General features: G+C 34.5%; 3 protein-coding genes across 6 annotated transcripts; 2 read left to right on the top strand and 1 right to left on the bottom strand.

Moving 5' to 3' along the window:
• Window positions 1–2,660: 2,660 nt before the first annotated feature.
• LOC125195226 (putative late blight resistance protein homolog R1A-10) lies at window positions 2,661–4,904 on the top strand. Its single transcript, XM_048093407.1, has one exon. It carries the CDS (start codon window positions 2,661–2,663, stop codon window positions 4,902–4,904), a length of 2,244 nt encoding a protein of 747 aa, XP_047949364.1.
• Window positions 4,905–6,118: 1,214 nt separating this feature from the next.
• On the bottom strand, window positions 6,119–11,206 carry LOC125195990 (putative ALA-interacting subunit 2). 3 transcript variants are annotated; one of them, XM_048094316.1, is made up of 10 exons: window positions 11,104–11,206; window positions 10,821–10,994; window positions 10,507–10,568; window positions 10,325–10,399; window positions 10,113–10,229; window positions 9,282–9,352; window positions 8,619–8,916; window positions 7,614–7,903; window positions 7,125–7,181; window positions 6,119–6,522 (listed from the first exon to the last, which is right to left on the bottom strand). In XM_048094316.1, exons 2-9 carry the CDS (start codon window positions 10,897–10,899, stop codon window positions 7,127–7,129), a joined length of 1,047 nt encoding a protein of 348 aa, XP_047950273.1. In that variant the 5' UTR covers window positions 10,900–10,994; window positions 11,104–11,206; the 3' UTR covers window positions 6,119–6,522; window positions 7,125–7,126. The 3 variants fall into 3 exon arrangements, with proteins under 3 accessions (XP_047950273.1, XP_047950274.1, XP_047950276.1); XM_048094317.1 differs by lacking the exon at window positions 11,104–11,206 and adding an exon at window positions 7,460–7,499 and having other exon boundaries at window positions 10,821–11,053; XM_048094319.1 differs by lacking the exon at window positions 11,104–11,206 and having other exon boundaries at window positions 10,827–11,050.
• A 5,377-nt stretch (window positions 11,207–16,583) lies between these two features.
• LOC125197497 (transcription factor TCP24-like) lies at window positions 16,584–20,364 on the top strand. Of its 2 annotated transcripts, none has more exons than XM_048096251.1 (2): window positions 16,584–17,600; window positions 20,173–20,364. In XM_048096251.1, exon 1 carries the CDS (start codon window positions 16,842–16,844, stop codon window positions 17,574–17,576), a length of 735 nt encoding a protein of 244 aa, XP_047952208.1. In that variant the 5' UTR covers window positions 16,584–16,841; the 3' UTR covers window positions 17,577–17,600; window positions 20,173–20,364. The 2 variants fall into 2 exon arrangements, with proteins under 2 accessions (XP_047952208.1, XP_047952207.1); XM_048096250.1 differs by lacking the exon at window positions 20,173–20,364 and adding an exon at window positions 19,579–19,778 and having other exon boundaries at window positions 16,587–17,600.
• Window positions 20,365–21,748: the final 1,384 nt, after the last annotated feature.

The raw sequence follows: 21,748 nt of genomic DNA, 5'->3' as shown, positions 1-21,748 counted from the left end.
ATATTTATCAAATAAAAACACCTCCATTTGAATTAGTCATAATTAACCTAATTATGATTTCCACGTTTTATTGATTATTAAAGCGTATATGAATTATAAATGCTAGTATATATTTTGAGTATCATGCCCAATCATCTACCACTAACTATATAACTGCCAACTCGATGAATATATTTCACATAAGTTATATTACTATTAAAAATAATTAATGGGCTCAAATATTTAATCCAATGACAGTTCCTTATACACAAATTACACAATTATCTACAAATATTAAAAAGGTTCATAACTAATATATATTTAAAATCTTGCCCAAATTTTACAAATATTTAAAAAGATGGCCAAAACTCCCCTTTTATATATGTATAGATGACTGCGCACTACCTTCCATAAGTACGAGTAATAAAATTGGATTTTTTTTTTAAATGTTACACTAGAGATATTTTTTTGTCTCGGGACAGTCTATGCTGCTGAAGAAAATTAGGTTGGGATGGTAATTGAAGTTATTTTGGTTATGTTAATTAATATCTGCTTGAGAAGACATTTCCCTTTGGCCTAGCATAAGGGAAACTTCACGTAGGCTGCATGCGACAAGTGGGAGTTTCTTGCCCATGCATATTTTTAGTTATTTATCTATCAATTTATGTCTTTTCCACATATTACAAAAGCTTCGTTAGTTTATCTTTCAATAAACACAGATCCATTGAAAATGGGTACAACTAGCTCTTGTACTGTAAAAAGAGTAAAAATTAGTGATCTGAACACTATATTGCCACGTGGTTTATTAAATCAGTTAAAATTAGGAGAGAGAGTAGAAAAGACAGAAGTGATTTTAGGAGAGAGAGTAGAAAAGACAGAAGTGATTTTTTGCAATTATGTTTGATTGGACACATCGCGTGACAAAATGTCGGGACCACTTATTTATTATTTTAGCATAAAAGACATTGTTTTGGAAATTTGAATTAGTTAGCCGGCTCAAAATTCAATTATTTAAAATCACAGAAACATTTATATCAGTATTTATATTATTTGTGACATATCAAAATCTCTCATTCTCTCTTAATTTATATACATTTATAATATTAATAATATTTGACTGACATGAAAAATATGGTTGGTTGTGTTCGGACCGGCCTAATTTGTACAGTTTAAAGCTCAGCCGTGTAAGGAAGGTAATGAAATTTATGAGCAAAAATGTGATATTAACATCTTCTAATAGCGATATACTTATAAAGAGAACAATTTTGAAAGGTAGCCGGAAAAAGACGGGCCAACGCCACCTTCTCCGGTCAATTTCTTCATCTGCATTTCCATTTTCTCAATATACCCTTATCAATTTGTGAAAGTTATACTCCCTCCATCCCAGTTAAGTTGAGTCAAAAAATTTGGGCATGAAGATTAAGAAATTGTGTTGAAAAGTAAGAGAAGGAATAACGTAGGAAAGATAAAGAGATAATAAAGTAGATGGTGGAATAAAGTAAGAGTGATTAGATGTTTTGTTTTTTTATTAAAAAATGAAAATGACTTAATTTTATTGGGACATCCCAAAAAGGAATACGACTCAACTTAGTTGGAAATGAGGGAATACTAGTACTTATCACTTTATTTTAAAAAATCTTAAAATATCCCTATAATTTAATAGGGATTTATTAGCGGTTATCAACATTATTCCAACGGAATCCGCCCAAATTTATGAACTCAATCTTCGTGGCAATTTTAAATTGATAAGTTAAAGTTATTTTTTTACTTTCAATTATACTCATACGGAGGAGTACTAGCTTTCTTTACAATACTTCATTTTTACTTTATTATGTAAAATTGAGGATGAGAATATGCAGAAAAAACACGATGCGTTGGATGAATAGTATCATTTCAAGAAGAGTTTTGTGATTTATTAATTGATTTTTGTGCATGTTTTACTTGAGTTTAAATAGTTGAGATTAATTTTTGATACCCGTGGTCAGATTTTAAACATAGAATTTCCATTAAAATATGTACTAATTGACATCTTTAGCCATACAAATATACAAACGTTATGAGTTTTTTTATTTTTTCGTTTGGTATGATTGAACTAGTTTATTAGTGTTAAAGTTATTAATTGAGTTAAAATTGCTTCGACCCTCAAATTTAAGAAGTCACTGTTAAGACTTTAAGATAAAAAAAATAACTCAATTCATAATGTAAGCTATCAAAGGTTTTGAGTTATCAGAAAATGACTTTATGTTTTTTAAAAAAAAACTTGAATTTACAATTTAACCTTTTAGTTTACCAGCACACCAATTTATAAGTAACTTAACCTTGAGTTGCGACCTAATTTGTGTAAAATAGTGCTACTAGTAGTAAGTTTTTGTCAAGTTGATGCTATTTTGGAGACAAATTCAATGAATGTGCTCTAGTAATATTGAAAAGGAAAAGAAAATAGAAAGTGATACACAAAGCATTCCATATCTGGACTGGTTCATTTTTGAATAAAAAAAACATCAATTATTGAATCTTACCAAATGAGTTCGGGTCGATCCATCACGGGTCACGGTGACCCGTTGACGCAGCGCGCCAAAACACACTCTGCTTCAAACTTGAATCTTGAAACAGAGACGAAGACGAGCGAACAGAATTCCGATTCCCTCTCTCTCTCTCTCTGTACGTTAATTGGTTGAGAGATGGCAGCTTATTCCGCCCTAGTTTCCTTAGAGAAGCATCTGAAGCAGCTCCTGATCAACTCCGACCAATTCCCTCTCCACGATCAACTCCAATCCTTGTACAATGCCATCTCCACCTTGCAAAAATCCATCGAAACGATCTTCCCCGCCCCCAAACAGCACCGCCATACTGCAACCACCCTCCAAACCCTAATCCGAGACGTAATCTACCACGCGCAAGACGCCCTCGATTCCTTCCTCTCCGTCAAATCCCCCACCTTCTCCTTCGCACCAATAACACAATCAATCCACCCCATCGCAAATCAGGCGCAATCGCTCGCCGATTCAATCCGCAAACTCATCGGCGCCGCCACCGACGACGAAATCCCTCCGCCGCCCCGATCCTACCTCGTCACCCGCACATTCCGCATCGTAGGGCAGGAGAGAGACAAGCAGCTCCTCACCGAAAAGCTCGCCAGCCATGAACACACGCTCCAAATCCTCCCAATCAGCGGGATGGCCGGCATCGGTAAGACTACTCTCGCTCGAAGCCTTTACGACGATCGTAACATTATGAAAAGCTTCAAAATTCGCGCTTGGGTCACTGTATCCCAGGATTACCACGTCGGTGATATTTTAGCTAGATTGTTGAATTCGATGGATAAAAGGGGTGAGAAAGCCGGAGCAAGAGTGTATGAAGGCAGCGATTATTGTAAGCTCAGGGTTGATGTTCATCAGACCTTGTACGATTACAAATATCTAGTTGTGATTGATGATATGTGGGATATTGCTACTTGGGATATTCTGAAGAATTCGTTTCCGGATAACAAAAACGGAAGTCGAATTGTTCTCACTACGAGAGTCGAGTCCATAGCTGAAGCTGCGAAATCCTCTAGTTTTTTCCATAAGATGCAGACTCTAGATGAAGAAAACAGCTGGATTTTGCTCTGTGACAGGGCGTTTGAAGGGAATCCATCCCCTCCTCACTTGGAGAAGATCGGTAGGGGGATTGCCAACAATTGTCAAGGCCTCCCTCTCTCTCTAACCGTCATCGGAGGTCTCCTCTCTCAAGAGCGGCAGACGGAGGAGTACTGGCAGACCATCGAGGAGGACACCAACGCTGCAGCTGCCAAAGGCGAAGAGGCCTACTTGGAGATTCTGCTTTTGAGCTACAATCACTTGCCTTGTCAACTCAAGGGATGTTTCCTTTATTTGGGAGCTTTTCCTGAAGATAGTGACATCCCTCTCTCTAAACTGTCAAAGCTATGGATTGGAGAGGGATTTCTGGTGGTAACCGAGCGCCAGGGGAGGCTGGAGAAGGTCGCGGAGGATTACTTGATGGATCTTACTCAGAGGAATCTGATCACGGTTCGCAAGATTAGTTCAAGTGGGAGGATTAAGACTTGTGGATTGCACGACAGTCTGCACGATCTAGCTGTGAAGGAGTCAGGGACGGAGAAGTTCTTTCACTCTGTAAGGAGGTATGGAAACGCGCAAATATTAGAGGAAGTTGCCAAGAGTCAGAGGCGTGTGTCTGTTCATAAAAACATACTCATTTGCTTGAAGGATGTTTATCACAGTGCAAAATTGATTTCAGATGCAAGAACTCTGATCTATGCTGGATCGCATCATCATCATCCGATGCCCTTGTTTCTGAGTTATGATCTGCTCAGGGTGTTGGATGCTTATACAGTTTACTTCATCCGGTTCCCGCGGGAATTGGCTCATTTGATTCATTTGAGGTATTTGTCTTTGACATATAATGGGAAGCTTGCATCAACATTGTCCAACCTTCAAAATCTTCAAATCTTGATTGTTCGCAGACAGCCTAGAATCATATATGTGGGGAAATCGTTTCTGCCTGATGAATTCTGGGGGATGCAGCAGTTAAGGCATCTTGTAATGACAGAAACCGATCTTCCCAAAATCCCAGAGACTCCTCTCTTTGAAAACCTCCAATCTCTTACAAATATCAATGCTGCTTCTTGCACCAGAGGGGTTCTGAAAAGGATGCCTAATTTGAAAAAGTTGAGTATGTGGGTTGAAAAGGCGGGCGTGGTAAGCCTTTACCCGGATGAGCTCAAGCAGCTCGAGGTGTTCAAGTTCACTGTCTTGAATCCCAGTCCTAGCAAAAAAATTGAATTCGAATCTGAATTCGACCTGCCTCCAAAACTGAGGAAGCTGAGTTTAAGCGGCTGTGGACTTCCTTGGGAGGCACTGGGAGTTGTGGCGAAGCTGGAACATCTTGAAGTCTTGAAACTGTGAGAGCTTGCTTTCAATGGCGATGAATGGTGCCTGCTAGATGGCCATGTGTTTGAGAAGCTGAAGTACTTGATGATCGAGTACCTCAATTTCAAGACCTGGGACGCTAATCACGCGAACTTTGCTGTGCTCAAGCAACTTCACCTCAGGCATTGCTATGATTTGAAAGAGATTCCTTCGGATATTGGATTCATTGGTACCCTCAGACTGATCGAACTGGTGGACTGCGGTCGTGCTGTTGTGGATTCGGCAGCAGAGATTAAGGATGATCAAGAGGTCTATGATAAGAAGGACTTTCAAGTTCGCATCTTATTTTCTTCTGAGGCTTTAGTGACCGAGCAACAGCCTTAAATCATTTATATGTTTATTTGGGAAATGCCTTGTATAGCATCATCAACTGTTTATTTACATTCGGTTTGTGTGTTTTATTTGTTTTGGCACTACATTATAATGTTCTACATATTCAACTATGTCGCTAATTATGTCAGTATATCGTGTTACGTGTATGTTTTTGTGTAATCAAGAGTTAAACAAGACAAATCAACACAAAAAATTAAATTCCTACAAAGTACTACGCAGAATCGAATGTAAACGTCCACTTAGTGCATAGTATAATACTCCTACTACTAATTTAATCTATTTGATTAAGATATGAATGATTTAGATTGAATATTATGTGTTCCATTATAATCCATAAAGAGATCTATTACAGGACATTCCTGTTAAACTCAAAATAATCGGCTGAATCATATTTGGTAGTTTTGAGAGCCTATATGCTCCCTAGAGTCTGAGTCGAAAAATGCATGATCGTCCCCTCACAATATAGAAATATAGTACTACTAGTAGTTATTTTCAACATATGTCATATAATCCCAATGGTTAAGTTGGTAGTAGTATTTTTTAACTAAGAGGTCTATGGTTCGGTCCTTAGTGAAAATATATTTTTCTTTATTTTGTCAATTACTATTACTATTACAACAAAGAAATCTCAGTAATACAAATTCTTTTATCCACTTATATATTTCTAGATCATATTCATGTGTTTGCCCATAATCCTATTCTGAATAATTAATTGGTTGTCTAAAATCCAAATAATTTCTGAATTTATTCAGTAATTTTCATTAGTCAAATAAACAAGAAATTAATGCCCGAGTTTCCGGAAATCAATTAGAAATAACATAGAAAATTGAACATGTCAAAAGGTATTGATTCAACAATAAACAAGGAAACCAAACACTTGGCATTATATTTCTACAATTCAGGATCCACCAATGGCTTCACCTAAATGACCTCTCATATGCAAAATAGTTTCAACTTCTTGTTCACACCAACTATTTTCTCTCCTCTCTAAATCCTACATAGATACAAGAAATCATCTTCAGCCCCCCTACAAGAATCCCTCTCTCTCTAGAATTTCTTGGTGCTGCACAACAAAAATGAAAAAGCAAGTGAGGTATGAGAACTGGGTTGAGGTTGCACGCGCCAACAATCTTCCCTCAGAAGGTGTTGAATGGGCTGAGTTCGAGACGATAGCCAAGGAAGGACTGGAGAAGATGGATGCTTCCAGAAATAAGGTGTGGTCAGCGACGCCCTTCCTGGCATTCCTTGCATCAATCAATACCTGTTGTAGAACATAAGTATGTAATTACTCATCATTTGATATTAAAAGCACAGAGCCTCTTTGTTTGATACTAATATGCAGGAAATGTTTCGTCAAGCATAATTCCAAATCCCATTTCTCTTAGCCCTTCTCAAAGAGTTCCCATCACTTCACGGGCGCAGAAGCTCCCTCACGGGCAAGAGAGACACGAGCGCAGCAGCAGAAGAGGACAATGAAGGGATCTCGAGAATGTAAATGAATGAATGGAGGCAGATAAAACAAATGATAGATGATGCAGGGAGAAGGCAATGATTTATATGAAAGATAGGACGAAAGAGAAAATAGAAGTCGAAAATTTTCTTTTGTCATTGGACATGCAATTCGAATAAGAATAGCAAATAGTAACATTTTAGGCTTTCAAGGATGAGTTCTTTTTCAGGCATATTTCTGCTGTCCTAGGTTAAAAATATTCTACTATGTAGGTATATGGTTCATCAGTTAAATATGTTCTCAAAACTCAGTTCAAATTTCTAATAATCATCAACAAGCATCCAACTCTGTCTCAAATAAAAACCGAACAATTCTTTTCTATATCACAATGAGAGATCGAGATGTTACTCTACCTTTAATCGTATATGTGCTTCCGATTCCATGATATATTACTCGTATCAACATATGATCTGGGAAACAAAAATAAGAAGAATGAAGATCAAAATGAAGTACGAATATAACGCAATTCAGAAAAGTTGAAGTCACACATAACATTATTCTTACTAAGGAAAGATATTTTAGATTGGCTGTTTTTAGCATTTTTTGTGTGTTTTTTATAAATGTAAATTACACAAAACTCTATACAACCCAATGGACATCACTCAGTTTCTATTAGAACATAAAACAAGGAGTACGCTTCTAATGACTATGTTGGTACTGTGAAGTTAGTTTACAAAGATGAAACAACCATATGATTGGTCCTCAAGAGAAAAAATGGGCTCTTCATCCTAAAACAATCACATGAAAAGAATGCTTCAGCCAAGAGAGAAGAATCAACGAGCAAGCAGCATTAAAATAGGAAAAATCATAAGCATGAGTGTTCGTGCTTTTACAAATTTTACCTTGGATTTTGTATATGAAGCATTAGGAAGAGAAAGGCGACAAATATAAAAGACGAGCCAACAGAAAGGTAGGCTATCCCCAGGAAATTATTATGGCCTCCTAACCAACTTGATGTTGAGAGAACAATCTTCTTGCTGCCACTGAAACTGTAGGTATTGTAGTTGTTCAGAAGTTTGACGGAGATTGTATCATCAGCATCTAAATCCTCTTCAATTCTTCCATACAACTTCCGGAAAGATGGGAGAGCAGAAGTGCGCATCCATACAATAAGATCCTCTTGATCACTTAGCTACTTGGTGCAAGTTGATAGAATCCATATAGAAGACCAATGGTAAGAGAAAAAGAATAAAAAATACAAACAGCTCAGAATTTTACATATCAGAAGACCAAAAATGCAGTGGTTAATAAATATACACCTAAAAATAAAAAAGATGCGAAACTCATACTTCATGAAAGTTGATAGAATCCATATAGAAGACCAATGGTAAGAGAACAAGAATAAAAAATACAAACAGCTCAGAATTTTACACATCAGAAGACCAAAAATGCAGTGGTTAATAAATATACACCTAAAAATAAAAAAGATACGAAACTCATACTTCATGAGAGCTGAAAATTCATATCTAACAGTACACGGCTGGAAAAAAATGGGATCAGACTTTCTCCATGGTAAAATACTTGGCTTCTTATAAGCATAGACATGCAAACACAACTACCCAAGATATTCAGATAACAGTGACCAAATCATCATCATTCCAGATAAAATAGTGAAATCTTGATTAGGAAACAATTGGATGTCCAGGTTGTGACTGTGCATGCTTGAGTTAGAGAGAAAGAGAAGGGGGTGAGGATATGAAACATGCAAGGGATGTTTTTCAAATCAATTAACACTAAGTTAAATAGATGAGACCTAAGTCTATAAATAAAAAATGGGCGTGATGGATTTGAAAGTTATGTCTCACGTTTAAGAGTTAAAAAGTTTTCGAACCGATGCAATCACTTACAGAAATATTGGGGTCAAGTCTTGCACCACCGATTAGACTTCCATTCTGAAAATTGAAGGGAAAAACATGCTTTCCAAATTTATAATCACGGTCACTCTTCCATGCAATGTTCTTCCTGTTGACATTTAATTCGTCTACTCCCCGGAAGAAAGAGAACGTGTCATTGAACATACTCCAAGCAACCAGGCCACATGGGACAACTGGGAGACCATTGATAACATCCTCTGGTGCACACGAACCTATATCAGGGTACTCTAATCCATGCAAGAGCTGCCGCTCACTTCGGCTCTTATAATACCTTGATAAAACCAATAAAATAGACTAAATATATATAGGGCGGCATTAAAGGCAAAACCAGTTCTGAATGCAGAACAGAACCATAACACTGAGGTCATTGTTAGGTAACACAGATTCCAATATTAGTTTGTTTTTAGTTCATTTTAAAAGAAATCCATTTTATAGTTCATTCATCTCGCAGGTGTCAAACATATTGCACAGAAAATGTTAATGAACTAAACACAAACTAATAATGAACTCCAGTGTTTTGGTTCAGCATTCTGCATTTAAAAAATAAGTTCTACATTGATCAAACTCATATTATATATATGCAGAAAATGCAGACTTGGTGTTCCATATCTGGATATGAGAAAATGAATAATTTACCGTCTATGGTTCTGGTAGTAGCTATCAAGCTGGTAGTAGATGTATATTGGAGCTTTCATACTCCTGGGAACCTATATACCAGGTTTCTGGAACATGTTAATTATGTAATCTTTGCTAGACTTGAAGTTAAGCAATCAAATTGCAAAAACAAGTTGCATATAGTATACCAGAAAAGATAAATCAATACAAACAACAAATTCCACCAGCACTCGGTAATTGGAAATACAAGTAAGGAAAGATATTTAATAAGAATCTGGTCAGCAATGCATCAGTATCACTTGTTCCTGTGGAATTTCAGAAGTCCCCAATGCTATATGTGCCCACTCAATCGAAAGTCATAACATTTATCCGGTGACATTTACATATCCATTAAACTGGCGTACTTTTTCAGGACAAAACAAGAAACAGGCGCAGACTAAAACTTGAAAAGAACAGGCAAACAATGCACAGGCCTTTTGTTTTATATACCAATACCAGAGCCCCATGGCTCTGCCGTCGCCCTCATTTTAGATACCAGCCAATCAGAGTATTAATCTACCCTCCTTAACAGCAGAACAATAACATGAAACAAACACTATATTCCAATTCTGTTCCTTGTTCACCAATAAATAAAATCAAGATTTTTGCATCAGGAACTCTTTTATCAGATAAGCAATTTTTATCATCAAGTTTTTTTTATCCCATCAGGCTCTAGCTCTCATTGGAAATACAGACATTATATAAAGTCAATGCAGTAAGATACATTTATCATATTAAACAAATCAGAGCTTCCAAGTTCTCTTTCCACTTATTAATGACTTATACACAGCTGATGGCATCAGAGTATACTACCTGCAGGTGTTTGGTGCAATTTTTGGAAATGAAATCATTTGCAATGTATGCCAGTTTGTTGCCTCTGAATGGCGCTGGAATGCATTCAACATCATATCTATAGACAATTTCAACAACCTGCAATCAAATCAACATTCATTGACAGCTGTCAGCTAATATACATTAAACTACAATCTCACACTAAAACATAAGAGACGAAGAAGAAGATTTACACTTCTTGAAGCATGAAGACAGCCAATCCCAACTGGGATAAATAACACCCCGACCACGAAAAATACCGAAACCACCTGTCAAGGGCAAAATTTAATTCATACATAACAATAACACTAGAGTTTCATTACACAGATTCATAACTACGCCAATGAGCATTTGCGATTTTCCATCATTTGCTTACCCACACAGGTGATAGGACAGGTTTACAAGCTGGTAGACTTTGTTGAGTAAACTGGTATATGACTGCAAAATGATAATAATCAATTTAAACATTACTAACTACTCCTGGCTTAGAGAACAGACTCCTCAAGCTTAATTTGGATTCATAATTCGCATTTTACAAAATTCAATCATAAAATCATGTACGCAGCACATATATATGTATGTATAGATAAAATCAGTGCCAATATACAATCAGATTAACAATGATATTTCATGAAATAAAATGATAACACCAAAAACATACATCAACCAAAAAAAGTCACACACACATACACATACAATTGGAGCGGCGTTGGCTCAATGACACTGGATCAGCTTCGATTCCAGGTGCCGTGGACCTCCCTTCCTCCATTTCCCTTTCGATCAAATTTCAGAGCAACTACTACAACACAGTTTCACGAATCCGCAACAGCATCAGAGCTGAATTTGTTACTTAATTGCAAACGCCTGCCAACGAGAGAGAGAGAGATCGGTCGATCAGTCGCACAAAAAAGGCGATGAAATAATAAAATAAAATTGGGGGAAAATCGTTGCCAATGGTTCGTTAAAAAATTACCGGAAAAGTAAAAGAGGATAAAAGAAAGATAAGCAGCTCCCAATTTGGGTATTGATCAAATGGTCATATGAAAAAAATAAATAATGAGAAAGGCGTAGTGAATATCGTCCTGCTAGGCTGTTGGTAAATGCGACTTTTACAATTCAAGAGGCGTGTAGTGGCTTTTGACGAATTTATAAACTTAAGAAATTGACTTACGATTATTAACCAAGTTCAAATGCAGCAAGTTCCTCCACAACCTCCGCATGCAAGCTGAGGACAGAATTGGTCTCTATCCAATTTAATTGTAATATATAGTAGTATTTTTTATTTCAATTTCCAAATAGAAGTACTATGCAACACGATAGGTTTAGTGACAATGATTGATTTACAAGAACCTCGACAAATGTTGAAGTTGATTTTGGGAACTAACAAACGCGATCTAAGATTGATACAACTAATTGTGTCCTGTCTTGAGTCTTGACACGGTAACTCCGATACAAGCTCTCGGTCTGGACATTCGGACTTGCAAGCATGTGCGGATCCAAAGGACCACGACTTTGTAAAACTCACAGTTCGACTCCACATTACTATGAAAATTCAATGGAATGATCAAACAACCAATTCATATAAATGTAGACAAAAACCTATCCAAATCATGCACCGAATCAAATCAGGTCAAGTTTACCCCCCCGAAAAACAACCGTAATATCTTAAAAATAACATAAAAATCAAAGCTTTAGTTTGTCCTTTGATAAGGATCCATATAGATTATGATCCATTAATTCAAGATTTATACTCTTTGATGATGTTTGATCTTGCAATTGAACACAAAAAAACACAAGGCACTAAAAAGATTATAAGGTGAATCTAGCCTTCAAAAACTAGATATAAAAGGATTTGATGAGACACAAGAGACGAAGAAATGTGAATTTGATATTAGCTAAATCCATTGATGGAGAAAACAAATGTAAGCAATCTTCAACATACTAGATTCAACTAATGGCTCCACTACTCAAAGGAGTTCACAAACCCTTGATGCATACCTATACTTAATCATACTTGATTGGATCAATTGATGATCAAGCAACCTAAAATTAGGAATTGGATAAAAACTCTCAAGATCTTATTTCATCATCAACTACCTTTAAAGTCTCACAAAATGAGTATGTATAGGTGAGGTTGAAAACTCAAGAGAGAGCCTAAAAAATGGATAAAATCGGCCAAGATAGTGCCGACGCCCGCCCAGGCATTTTAGAAAGTGGCAAAACGCCCGCCCGAGCAAACTTTCTGCCCAGATGTGTAAAAAACGTGCAAAACGCCCGCCCAATCGTTTTCCATGTCTCATTTTGCCCGGTCACGCGTTATCTTTGGACTCCCCATTTCTTCTGCGCTGCTTTAGTAGAACGGTCATAACTCTCTCCATCGGACTCCGATTGAGGTGTGTAAGATACTCACACGAAGTTCTTTTAAAGACGAAGACATTGGTATCCTTTTCAGAGTGTTTGGACATCATCTCAATAGGCCGAGAACTGATTGAAACCGGTTACTGTTGTAAATTTTAACGCACGGCTTTCATGATCGTATCATTCTTTCATTATTTTTTATGTTATAATGAAAATGGAAGCTTGGATTTTTACGTAACTTCTAAAATTAATGACTTCAATAATGACTTTTGAAGTAATAGAATCAATCTAAACTATAAAACGAAAAAATGCAGACACATATTAAATGAGAACAACACTCACATAAAAATTGCAACATACTAGTATTATTTTTCTCTGTGTATCATAACAATTTTTGTGGCAAACAATATACTCTGCGACTTCTCTACATTAACTTCGATCAAATTGATTGTCTCCCCAAGCTTTGTAATTTCATCTGTTTCTTGAGAGGACGAAATTAAGAAAGAGAGCAAGGCCGTCATTACTATGTGGAATATTATTCTAAAGCCATCTTACTCTAAAGTGCCTTTTGTAATTATTAGTTATACCCATTTGTTTATCAGCTAGGATACTTATCGTAACAAAACCACTTTTTTCTAAAAGAAAAAGGCAAAAGTTAATGTGGGCTTTAAGGAGACTAAATGGGTTATAATCAAACTTCTCAACTTGACACTTTGAGTTGGTTCACTTTACTCTTTAAACTTTATATTGCTTTAATTTAATTTGGGAGCAATATTATATTGTCCTTTAATTAACCTTGCTTAAAATGATATCGCTATTACTAAAATCAAAAGCGCAATACTACTTGTATTTTATTTTAATCAGATGAGTTGTATATATGTTGCACTTTAATTTATTGGATCTTTTTCTACTTTCAAGCTGGCAGCTGAAAATGGCTTTTGCATCTCCACGACATGTTTTTCTTAACAACGACTAGCGTTTCATCTCGACATCTATTTTATTTGTTTCGTGGATAGATTAACATACATTAATTAGTATATGTAGCATATACTAGGATATTTAAAAGTACGGTATACGTAGTGATTTTGGCCCAAAAGGTCAATGTGACCAACCTCTATTAATTTACTTGATGCTTTATGAATTACGCTATTATTCTTCCATTTTAGTTAAGTAACCTATATAAGTAATTATGTAATTACTAATATGCTAATTTGTTTTATGACTGGATATGGAGTGTAAATAAAAATAAAACGCAAGTTAACATGTTTAAAGATGCATGATACTATATATGTCCGAGACACATATTTTAGAAGAAAAACTAAACTTAATATAACAATTTAACATAATCCATGCAGACTACAGTCCTCTTAATCGTCTCCAATTTGCCCAATTTGTTAATTGATCTTGCAATATTTTCTTGAGGTTTATATTTTGATCATAAGTCATCTTAAAGTCCTAATTGAGCTTGCAATCGTTTCTCTTCTATATCTAATGATCTAATTCTAATCTAACCATATATTCCCTGCGATGGAGAAAATGATTTTAATTTATACCCTTAAATATGCGTTCCTAACAGTTAAACGGATTTTTAAATTTGTATTATTGCAACAATCTTAATTGCTCACCTTTCAATATCTCTCTCAAAATATATTTGTGCACCTCCCACGTATGAATAGTGAATGCCAAAAGAAAAGTACTACAGTATTAAAAGTACTAATTGTTAAGTTGAGATGAAATGAAGAGTTACAAGCTTCGAAGAAATTGTATGTCAACTTTCAAATAATCGTAGTAGTAAGACAACGACATTTTAGCTTAGCCTAATACTCCCTCCGTTCCATAGTAATGGAGGCAAAACTTTTCGGCACGGAGATTAAGAAAAATTGGGATAGGTGAGTTAACTAAAGAGAGAATAAAGTGAAAAATGAAAAAGGTAGAGAGATGAAGATAGAAAAAAGTAAGAGAGAGTAAAGTAGGTGTGGAAAAATGTGTTGACTTTTACTAAAAAGGGAAATGACTCTATTACTATGGAACGGACGGAAATGGAAAAACGCCCCTATTACTATGGAATGGAGGGAGTACATTATTAGATGTATTTGATTTTAATATATCATACTACCAAACAATGAATTATATTTAATTGCATAAAATAGATAATTTTTAATACTATCATACAAATATGACATTCATATAGCAATCATATATTTTATTACATAAAATAGATATTTTAATACTATCATACAAATATGACTTTCATATAGCAATCATAAATACATCTCAGTGAAATCTATCACACTTTTATTACGTACTTACATCTCACTTGACACCTAAAATGAAATTGTTTCATTAATAAGATCATATTATTTAATAATTGAAAATTTTATACTGTATAAAAAGTTGTGTTGTTATATATAATACCATTTCAAAAACCGTGCAAGAATTACATTACCAAAAAAATATTGTGTTATTTCCAAATGTTTCTAACTTCACAGAATCACAAACTCCATATGTTACTATATTCATTGAGAAAAATTATATATTAATAAAAAGGCCCATTAATTCCTTTAAAATAAAAAAAGTCGATACTTGTCTCATATTATATTTAAAAATTAGGATCAATAATATTTTTTCATTTACCATCTTATATTTAGTGACTCGAATCTCAACTTATATTAAGTAAGAAGAAAGTGTGTTACCAATTAATTAGTTGAAAAGTACTTATATACCCTTTTCCTTCCACGGTAGTAGATTCATTTTATTTTTTGCATATTGTATTGAAAAAATGATAATAAATAGTTAAAGTGAATAAAGAGTTTAGTAAGAGAAAGAATAATGTTGACAAGACTCTTACCTATATTTTTCTTTTTTTTTTACTTTACTCTTATTCTATTTTAATTATTTATTTATTTTTGCAAAATAAGTGGCAGAAATAAAATGACTCTATTCACGTGAACCGGAGGAAATACTAAGGAGCGCATAATGATTATAGGACACGCCAAACGCACCAAGATAGAGTTGAATAACCTCTAAAGATGACTAGGAATAAAAGTAAATGCAACATTCATATCCTTTTCTTTTTGCTACCTTTAATTTGATACTTTTTCTAATCTTCAAATTGTGTCCCCTTTATTTTATGTACTTTTGATAGAAAGATCATTCTAAATATAATAGTAAGATTTCTAATAAGGTAAGGTTACTTTTAAGTTTTTTAGGTTCAGTTGACAAAGTATATATGAAAGAGAATGAGAAAAAGAATTAAAATAGGGTTAGCAGATGGTAAGGTTATTTTAAATTTTTTGGATTTAGTTGACAAAGTATATATGGAAGAGAATTATGAAAAGAATTAAAATAGTATTAGTAGACGTAGTTATTTAGAAGTAGCTAGTGTAATATGTGAGGAAAATGTTTCTAAAAATAGAAAATGAGCTAAAATACGAGACTTTTTGTGATGTAGAAAAGTTAATCTATATTCATTTTCAATGTTCGAAATTAAACTTTCTGATTGCTCTAATTTAGAAATTATTAGTGTGCCATAATACCAAAACTAGCTAAGCCCGCGATATATATTTTGCGATTCTCGGAATATTAAGTATTAATTCTAGCGGACATATAATTATGTAATTTAATTAATTATATTAAACAAAAATTATGAATTCGAACTCAACTACATTTTCTTCTTAATTAGGCTGTCACACCTAATATATAGAAATAAAAAAACATAGATTTTTATTGATTTCTGGCTATTTTCCTAACTTGTAAAATTAGATATAAAATTATAACTTAATAATTCTTTAAAGTTGCTTTATAATAGCCAAAATTAAAACTGATGTGACATTAAACCACCACATTTTGAATAAATGTGTCGTTTTAATTTATTTTCAGAATAAAATGTCATCATTTTTGTCCATAACAACACAAAATTAATAATTTAAATTGCAATTACCCATATAAATAACATACGCGCACACACACATACTATATATATATATACACACAAACAAACACACATATGTGATATAATAGAGATGATGTGGTGTACGTATTTGGGTTTCTTGTTGCAGGGTTAAAGAGGGAAGAAAGACAAAGGATGTGTTGGATTTTTGTTACTAAAAACAAGTGCAGAAAAAGCTTTTTCTCTCTTCTAAATTCACCCCACCCTTTCTCTCTCTTTTCTTCAATCTTTTTAACTCAGTACATTTAATCCCTCCCTAGTCCCTACTCTTCTAGCTACCTAGCTAGCTCCTTTTTCAGCTCAAAAACCCTAATTCTCCAAATTCACCTCTCACAAAACCGGTATGAGACTCAAACTGTAAATGGAGGTGGATCAGATCCCGTGCAAATTCCCCAAAATTAGCAATGCCGAACAAAATGAACGATGAGCAACGGGAGAATCAGCGGAGCGGCGCGGCCGATCCAATTGGCGGACTATACGGCTGGCCGTCGTCGCGGATAGTTAGGGTTTCTCGAGCCACCGGCGGCAAGGACCGCCACAGCAAGGTCCTCACATCGCGAGGCCTGAGGGACCGCCGCGTTCGATTATCAGTTAACACCGCCATCGAATTCTATGATTTGCAGGACCGATTAGGCTACGATCAGCCGAGCAAGGCGGTGGAGTGGCTGCTCGCGGCTGCGGCTGCCTCGATTGCAGAGCTGCCGCCGATCAATTCCCCCTTTCCGCTCCCGGATTCCGCGGGAAAATCCTCTATCGGTGGTAGCAGCAGCTCCGAGACCAGCAAGGGCTCGATTGCCAGATCTGAGAAGGTGGTTGAGGAAAATGACAAGGAGAAATCTTCTTATGTTGCTTCCTTCACCGAGCTATTGAGCGGAGGCAAGGATGCATCCGATGAGAATTCCAACTTCTTTCCGATGGATTACTTCACCAACGGTTTCTCAGCGGCGGCGGAGCTACAGCCACATTTCTCATTCCCCTCCGATCAAAGGGGGACCCTTCAGTCCAATTCTTCACAATTTCCTGCGAAATTGTACGGCCAGCGCCATTTTTATCCCGGATTGGAGTCGCGATTGCAGCTCTACTACGGCGATGGGGATCAGAGAAGCGATGGTGGGCAGAAAAGCAAAGACAAACCCTGATTTCGGTCACTCTCAAAACAGCTGGTAATTTAATTAATTAAACAGTCTCGAATTTTGTTGCTAATTTGGGCTTGATCATTTCGTCTGCTGCATTGATTGATTGCTTGTGCTATGTCCCTTTCTGAATTCTAGTTCGGATTTGACGTTTTCTTAAACCATGAATCATTTAAGAGGCCGGATGTTAACAAAATCATTATTTGGTTGCTTCATTCTGCATATTTTCAACTTACTTATTTGATTTATTTCAAACTTCGTCCCACTAGTTTATGCTGTTTTATATTGAAGAGCAAGTCTAAAATATTAAAAAGAGAAAGTATAAATTTAGTTTTATTTTTAGTGACAAAATTTAATTATTATATTGATTGTAAAATAATTTTATAACTTATTATACTACTAGTAATGTTTTAAAATATATTATTATTACTTATTTTATTGTTTAGTTTCTCTATCTTGTTTTCTTTTTTCATTAAATTTTCTAAAAAAATCTTGATCATGGAGTATATTATTATCAGTTTATCACCACCCATGTAAACTGAAAACTCAATTAGAATTGATAGATTCCACTGTTTTAAGAAACTATGAAAATGATAAAATTATTCTAATTTTTTAGTAGATACAATTATGCAAATACTACCCACAGTTAAATAGCTTGAGAAATTAAGGTTGTAGGACAAAATTATACTTTAATCATCACTTCTAAATATAAATTGGAAATATATTAGGTCTTGTCGGACATATTCACAAAACCGTCCCAATATTGTAACGGCTAAACATTTGTTCTCGAATCAAATTTTATACTGTACTACTTTTGAAAATAATGTGTCGGGATTCATCCTCTTCCAATTGCGTTTAAGAAATTATTTTTGCCTTTTAAATACCGACACATTTTTAAGACTACATTTAAACGTTAGGACAACATCTAATTTTTTTCTCAAATATATTACTACGATTTTTAAAATAAAGAGCATTATACTCTTGAGGGAAAAAGCACACAAATTTACTAAAATTACTAACTTCACAAAATTGAATCTTACCAGGCAACTAAGTAGGACTTTGGGCGAATGAAAATTGTGGTTCATTCATCAAAATTAGTCTCTATCTATTTATGAAAACTTTATTATGACATAAAATGTTATCTAATTACTTTTTTCTTAGATAAATGTCTCAGTTTGACTCAGTATGAATTAAAAAAATATAAAGAGAAAGTGGACTGAAAATACTTGTTTGAATATGAGTTTTATTTTTGTATATATGTAAGTTTTTAATAACATTAAGGGGGGAATGCATTATTATCATTTGATGGCATACGAATGAAATAGTAGTAGGAGTATATTTTAGCGGGATTGTGAAAAGTGATTAGCAAAACGATGTCGTGGATAATAGAGGCATAGATACCTACGAATGGGGACCGTTATGTTTGGTTTGATTTGTTTGAAGCATGAGAGACGGGTGTGCAAATTGTGCGCATGTTAGCGCAAACCCATAAAATCCTTGCTTATTTTAATCCATGATTACATTAAATAATTAGCTGCGCTCTGACAATTACACACAGAAAAACCTTTAGCTGGAGTTCAACAGTTGTCAGTGCTTCGGCGCTCTGTCTCAGTATATACACACATATATGTGAATCTATAAAGATATCTGTATTTAATTAGGGGGAAATGATGGTTTATGCCAATAAAGATAGTAGATTTACTTTGTCAAGTTTAGTAAATAAACTGAGGGTGATTTGCTTATAAACAAGCTCATTTAAATATAGGATTTCAAGTTATAAAAAATTAGATCAGATATCTTACTTCGTAATTAGGATTGATTAAATTAAATATGAGATTAAATGATGAATGCAAACACAAATAGGTTCTGTGTATATATAATTTAGCTATATAGTATGCTTTAATAGAGATACATGAAAAATGGAGTAGTAAGAAAAGGTATGACCCCATAGATATGAGATATCATATCCAATATTGACAGTTATTTATTTCATGCATGATATATGCAGATCTAGAGACAGTCAGACAGGAGAGGTAAGAGAAGCAGCCTAATTTCGTAACCAGAAAAGACTCCTACTCTGTACTATATTTGAGGCTCAAACTATTTATTTACAGTAATTCTTGTTATTTTATCTATATATTTTAATGGAATTATATGCATATATATAATACATCAATATTATGCACACAATAATATGTTTCGTATCAATACTTCACACTAGCTACAACAATAATATTTATTTATGTAATGATTTTTTATGACAATTTTAAACCATCAAATATCAATGGTCTAGATATATTCCTATCTAATTAAGTAGGGAAAAAATATCTTGATGGCCGTGTGTATTGTCCATCGATCTTTTCTTTGACATATACTCCACATATTGACAGTTTATACTGCAACAAATATTTTGAGTTTCTAGATATTGATGGGAGAATAGGCACAAAAATTAGTTTTCATTTTCTTTTCTTAGTTTCAATCTTCTGTTACAATGCTTGGTTATTAAATAGTACTTGCATCATATTCTATCATAGAAATATATTCCCTCACTTTCTATTACACAAGAGTCTTTTAATTCACTACTCATCTGATTCTTGTGTAGGTTACTAGGTTTGGCACATACAATATTTAGTCTGGTACGAGAAAGACACACCAACTTTCCCACTAGACACTGATATCTCCCTCGATCAACTAGTTCAACTAGGTGTCAGCTGGGTTGTAGTAGTAATGTAGTCCAATATTCTTGTCTCAGCAAGAGGTCTAAAACGTAGTATCACTCTCCTCAATGAATAAGTTTGCCTTCAAATTTTTTACTCTCCTCCTGCACGGTCAACCCCTGTGAATTATATAAAAATGATAAATGATAAAACCCATAACATCTAGAACATCAAAAATGCACATTGCCATAAAACAAATAATGGAAATTAACGATGCATGAAATGAAAACACATAGTAGGACATAAAGATCTCTACAATAGAGCCGTAGCTAGGGCTAACACCAATTGAAGAGAATGTTTAATGAAGAACACTCCAAAACCAACTATCTTGTCTAAGATGTTGTTGAGATCACCCATGGATCCAGGAGTCGAACCTCGTGGGATTGGATACGATATAAAATTCTCAATAAATTAAATATTGAAATAATTTTTCAAAAAAGCAAACAGCGAAAATATGAAGAAGCATAATATTTTTAATACTACTATATATATATATATATATATATATATATTCAATATTGAATTATATGAACTGAGAGGAAAAAATGAGAATGCAAAGCATAAAAAAAAAAAGAAAATTATATTAAGTTATAAATAATTTCATGGCACAATATAACAATATTATTTGACAAAATAATAGGTTATTTAGTGATCAATTATTTAATTACCTGATTTAGGAATTGATATTCAGATTTCAAAATTTAGGGAACAAAACCTTTCCCATTACCGTGTGCAAAGCATATTTCAACTACTGCAGCAGAATGTCACAAACACAAGTGGTGAAGTGTCTTTATAGTAGATATATAAAAGGGCACATAAATGGGCTAATGGGTTTCAAATAAATACAGGCCTAATATTTGTATAATTTTGAACCACACCCAGTCCCTAGTTGATCTGCAGATCTTCTCACACAATGTTCAAGTTCAGTGGCGGATCCAAACCCCGGAAATGGCGGGGGCAAAATTTATATTTAATATTTAATATTTAATTTAATATTATTTTTAATAATAAAATTAATAATATTTTACTACTCCCTCCGTCCCGGCTAAAATGAAACATTCCTTAGCTGGCACGGGGTTTTAGGAGTTATTGATTAATGTGTTTAATTAGAGAGAGAAAAAGGTGGGTGGAAGTATTAAAATAGAGAGAGAAAGAAAGATGAATATTTTAATAGGGGTGGAAAAAGGTAGTTGAGTGTATTAATTGGAGAGAGAATGTTTCCAAAAAAGGAAATGCGTCATCTTAGTTGGGACAAACTAAAAAGGAAAACGTGTCATCTTAAGTGGGACAAAGGGAGTAATATTTTAAGTAGCACCAACTTCGTTAATAAAATATAAACATGCATTAGCTTGCAAATATGTATTGTTCATTTAAAAATATAAAATTGTTGTAAATATTATATATAGGAACGGGTAGCGGGTAACGGGTAATCCCGAATCCGACCCGATACCCGCCGAGTAT

The sequence above is a fragment of the Salvia hispanica genome, chromosome 6, assembly GCF_023119035.1.
Source record: "Salvia hispanica cultivar TCC Black 2014 chromosome 6, UniMelb_Shisp_WGS_1.0, whole genome shotgun sequence".
Lineage (NCBI taxonomy): Eukaryota > Viridiplantae > Streptophyta > Magnoliopsida > Lamiales > Lamiaceae > Salvia > Salvia hispanica.
This window is presented reverse-complemented; position numbering and strand designations above follow the sequence as displayed.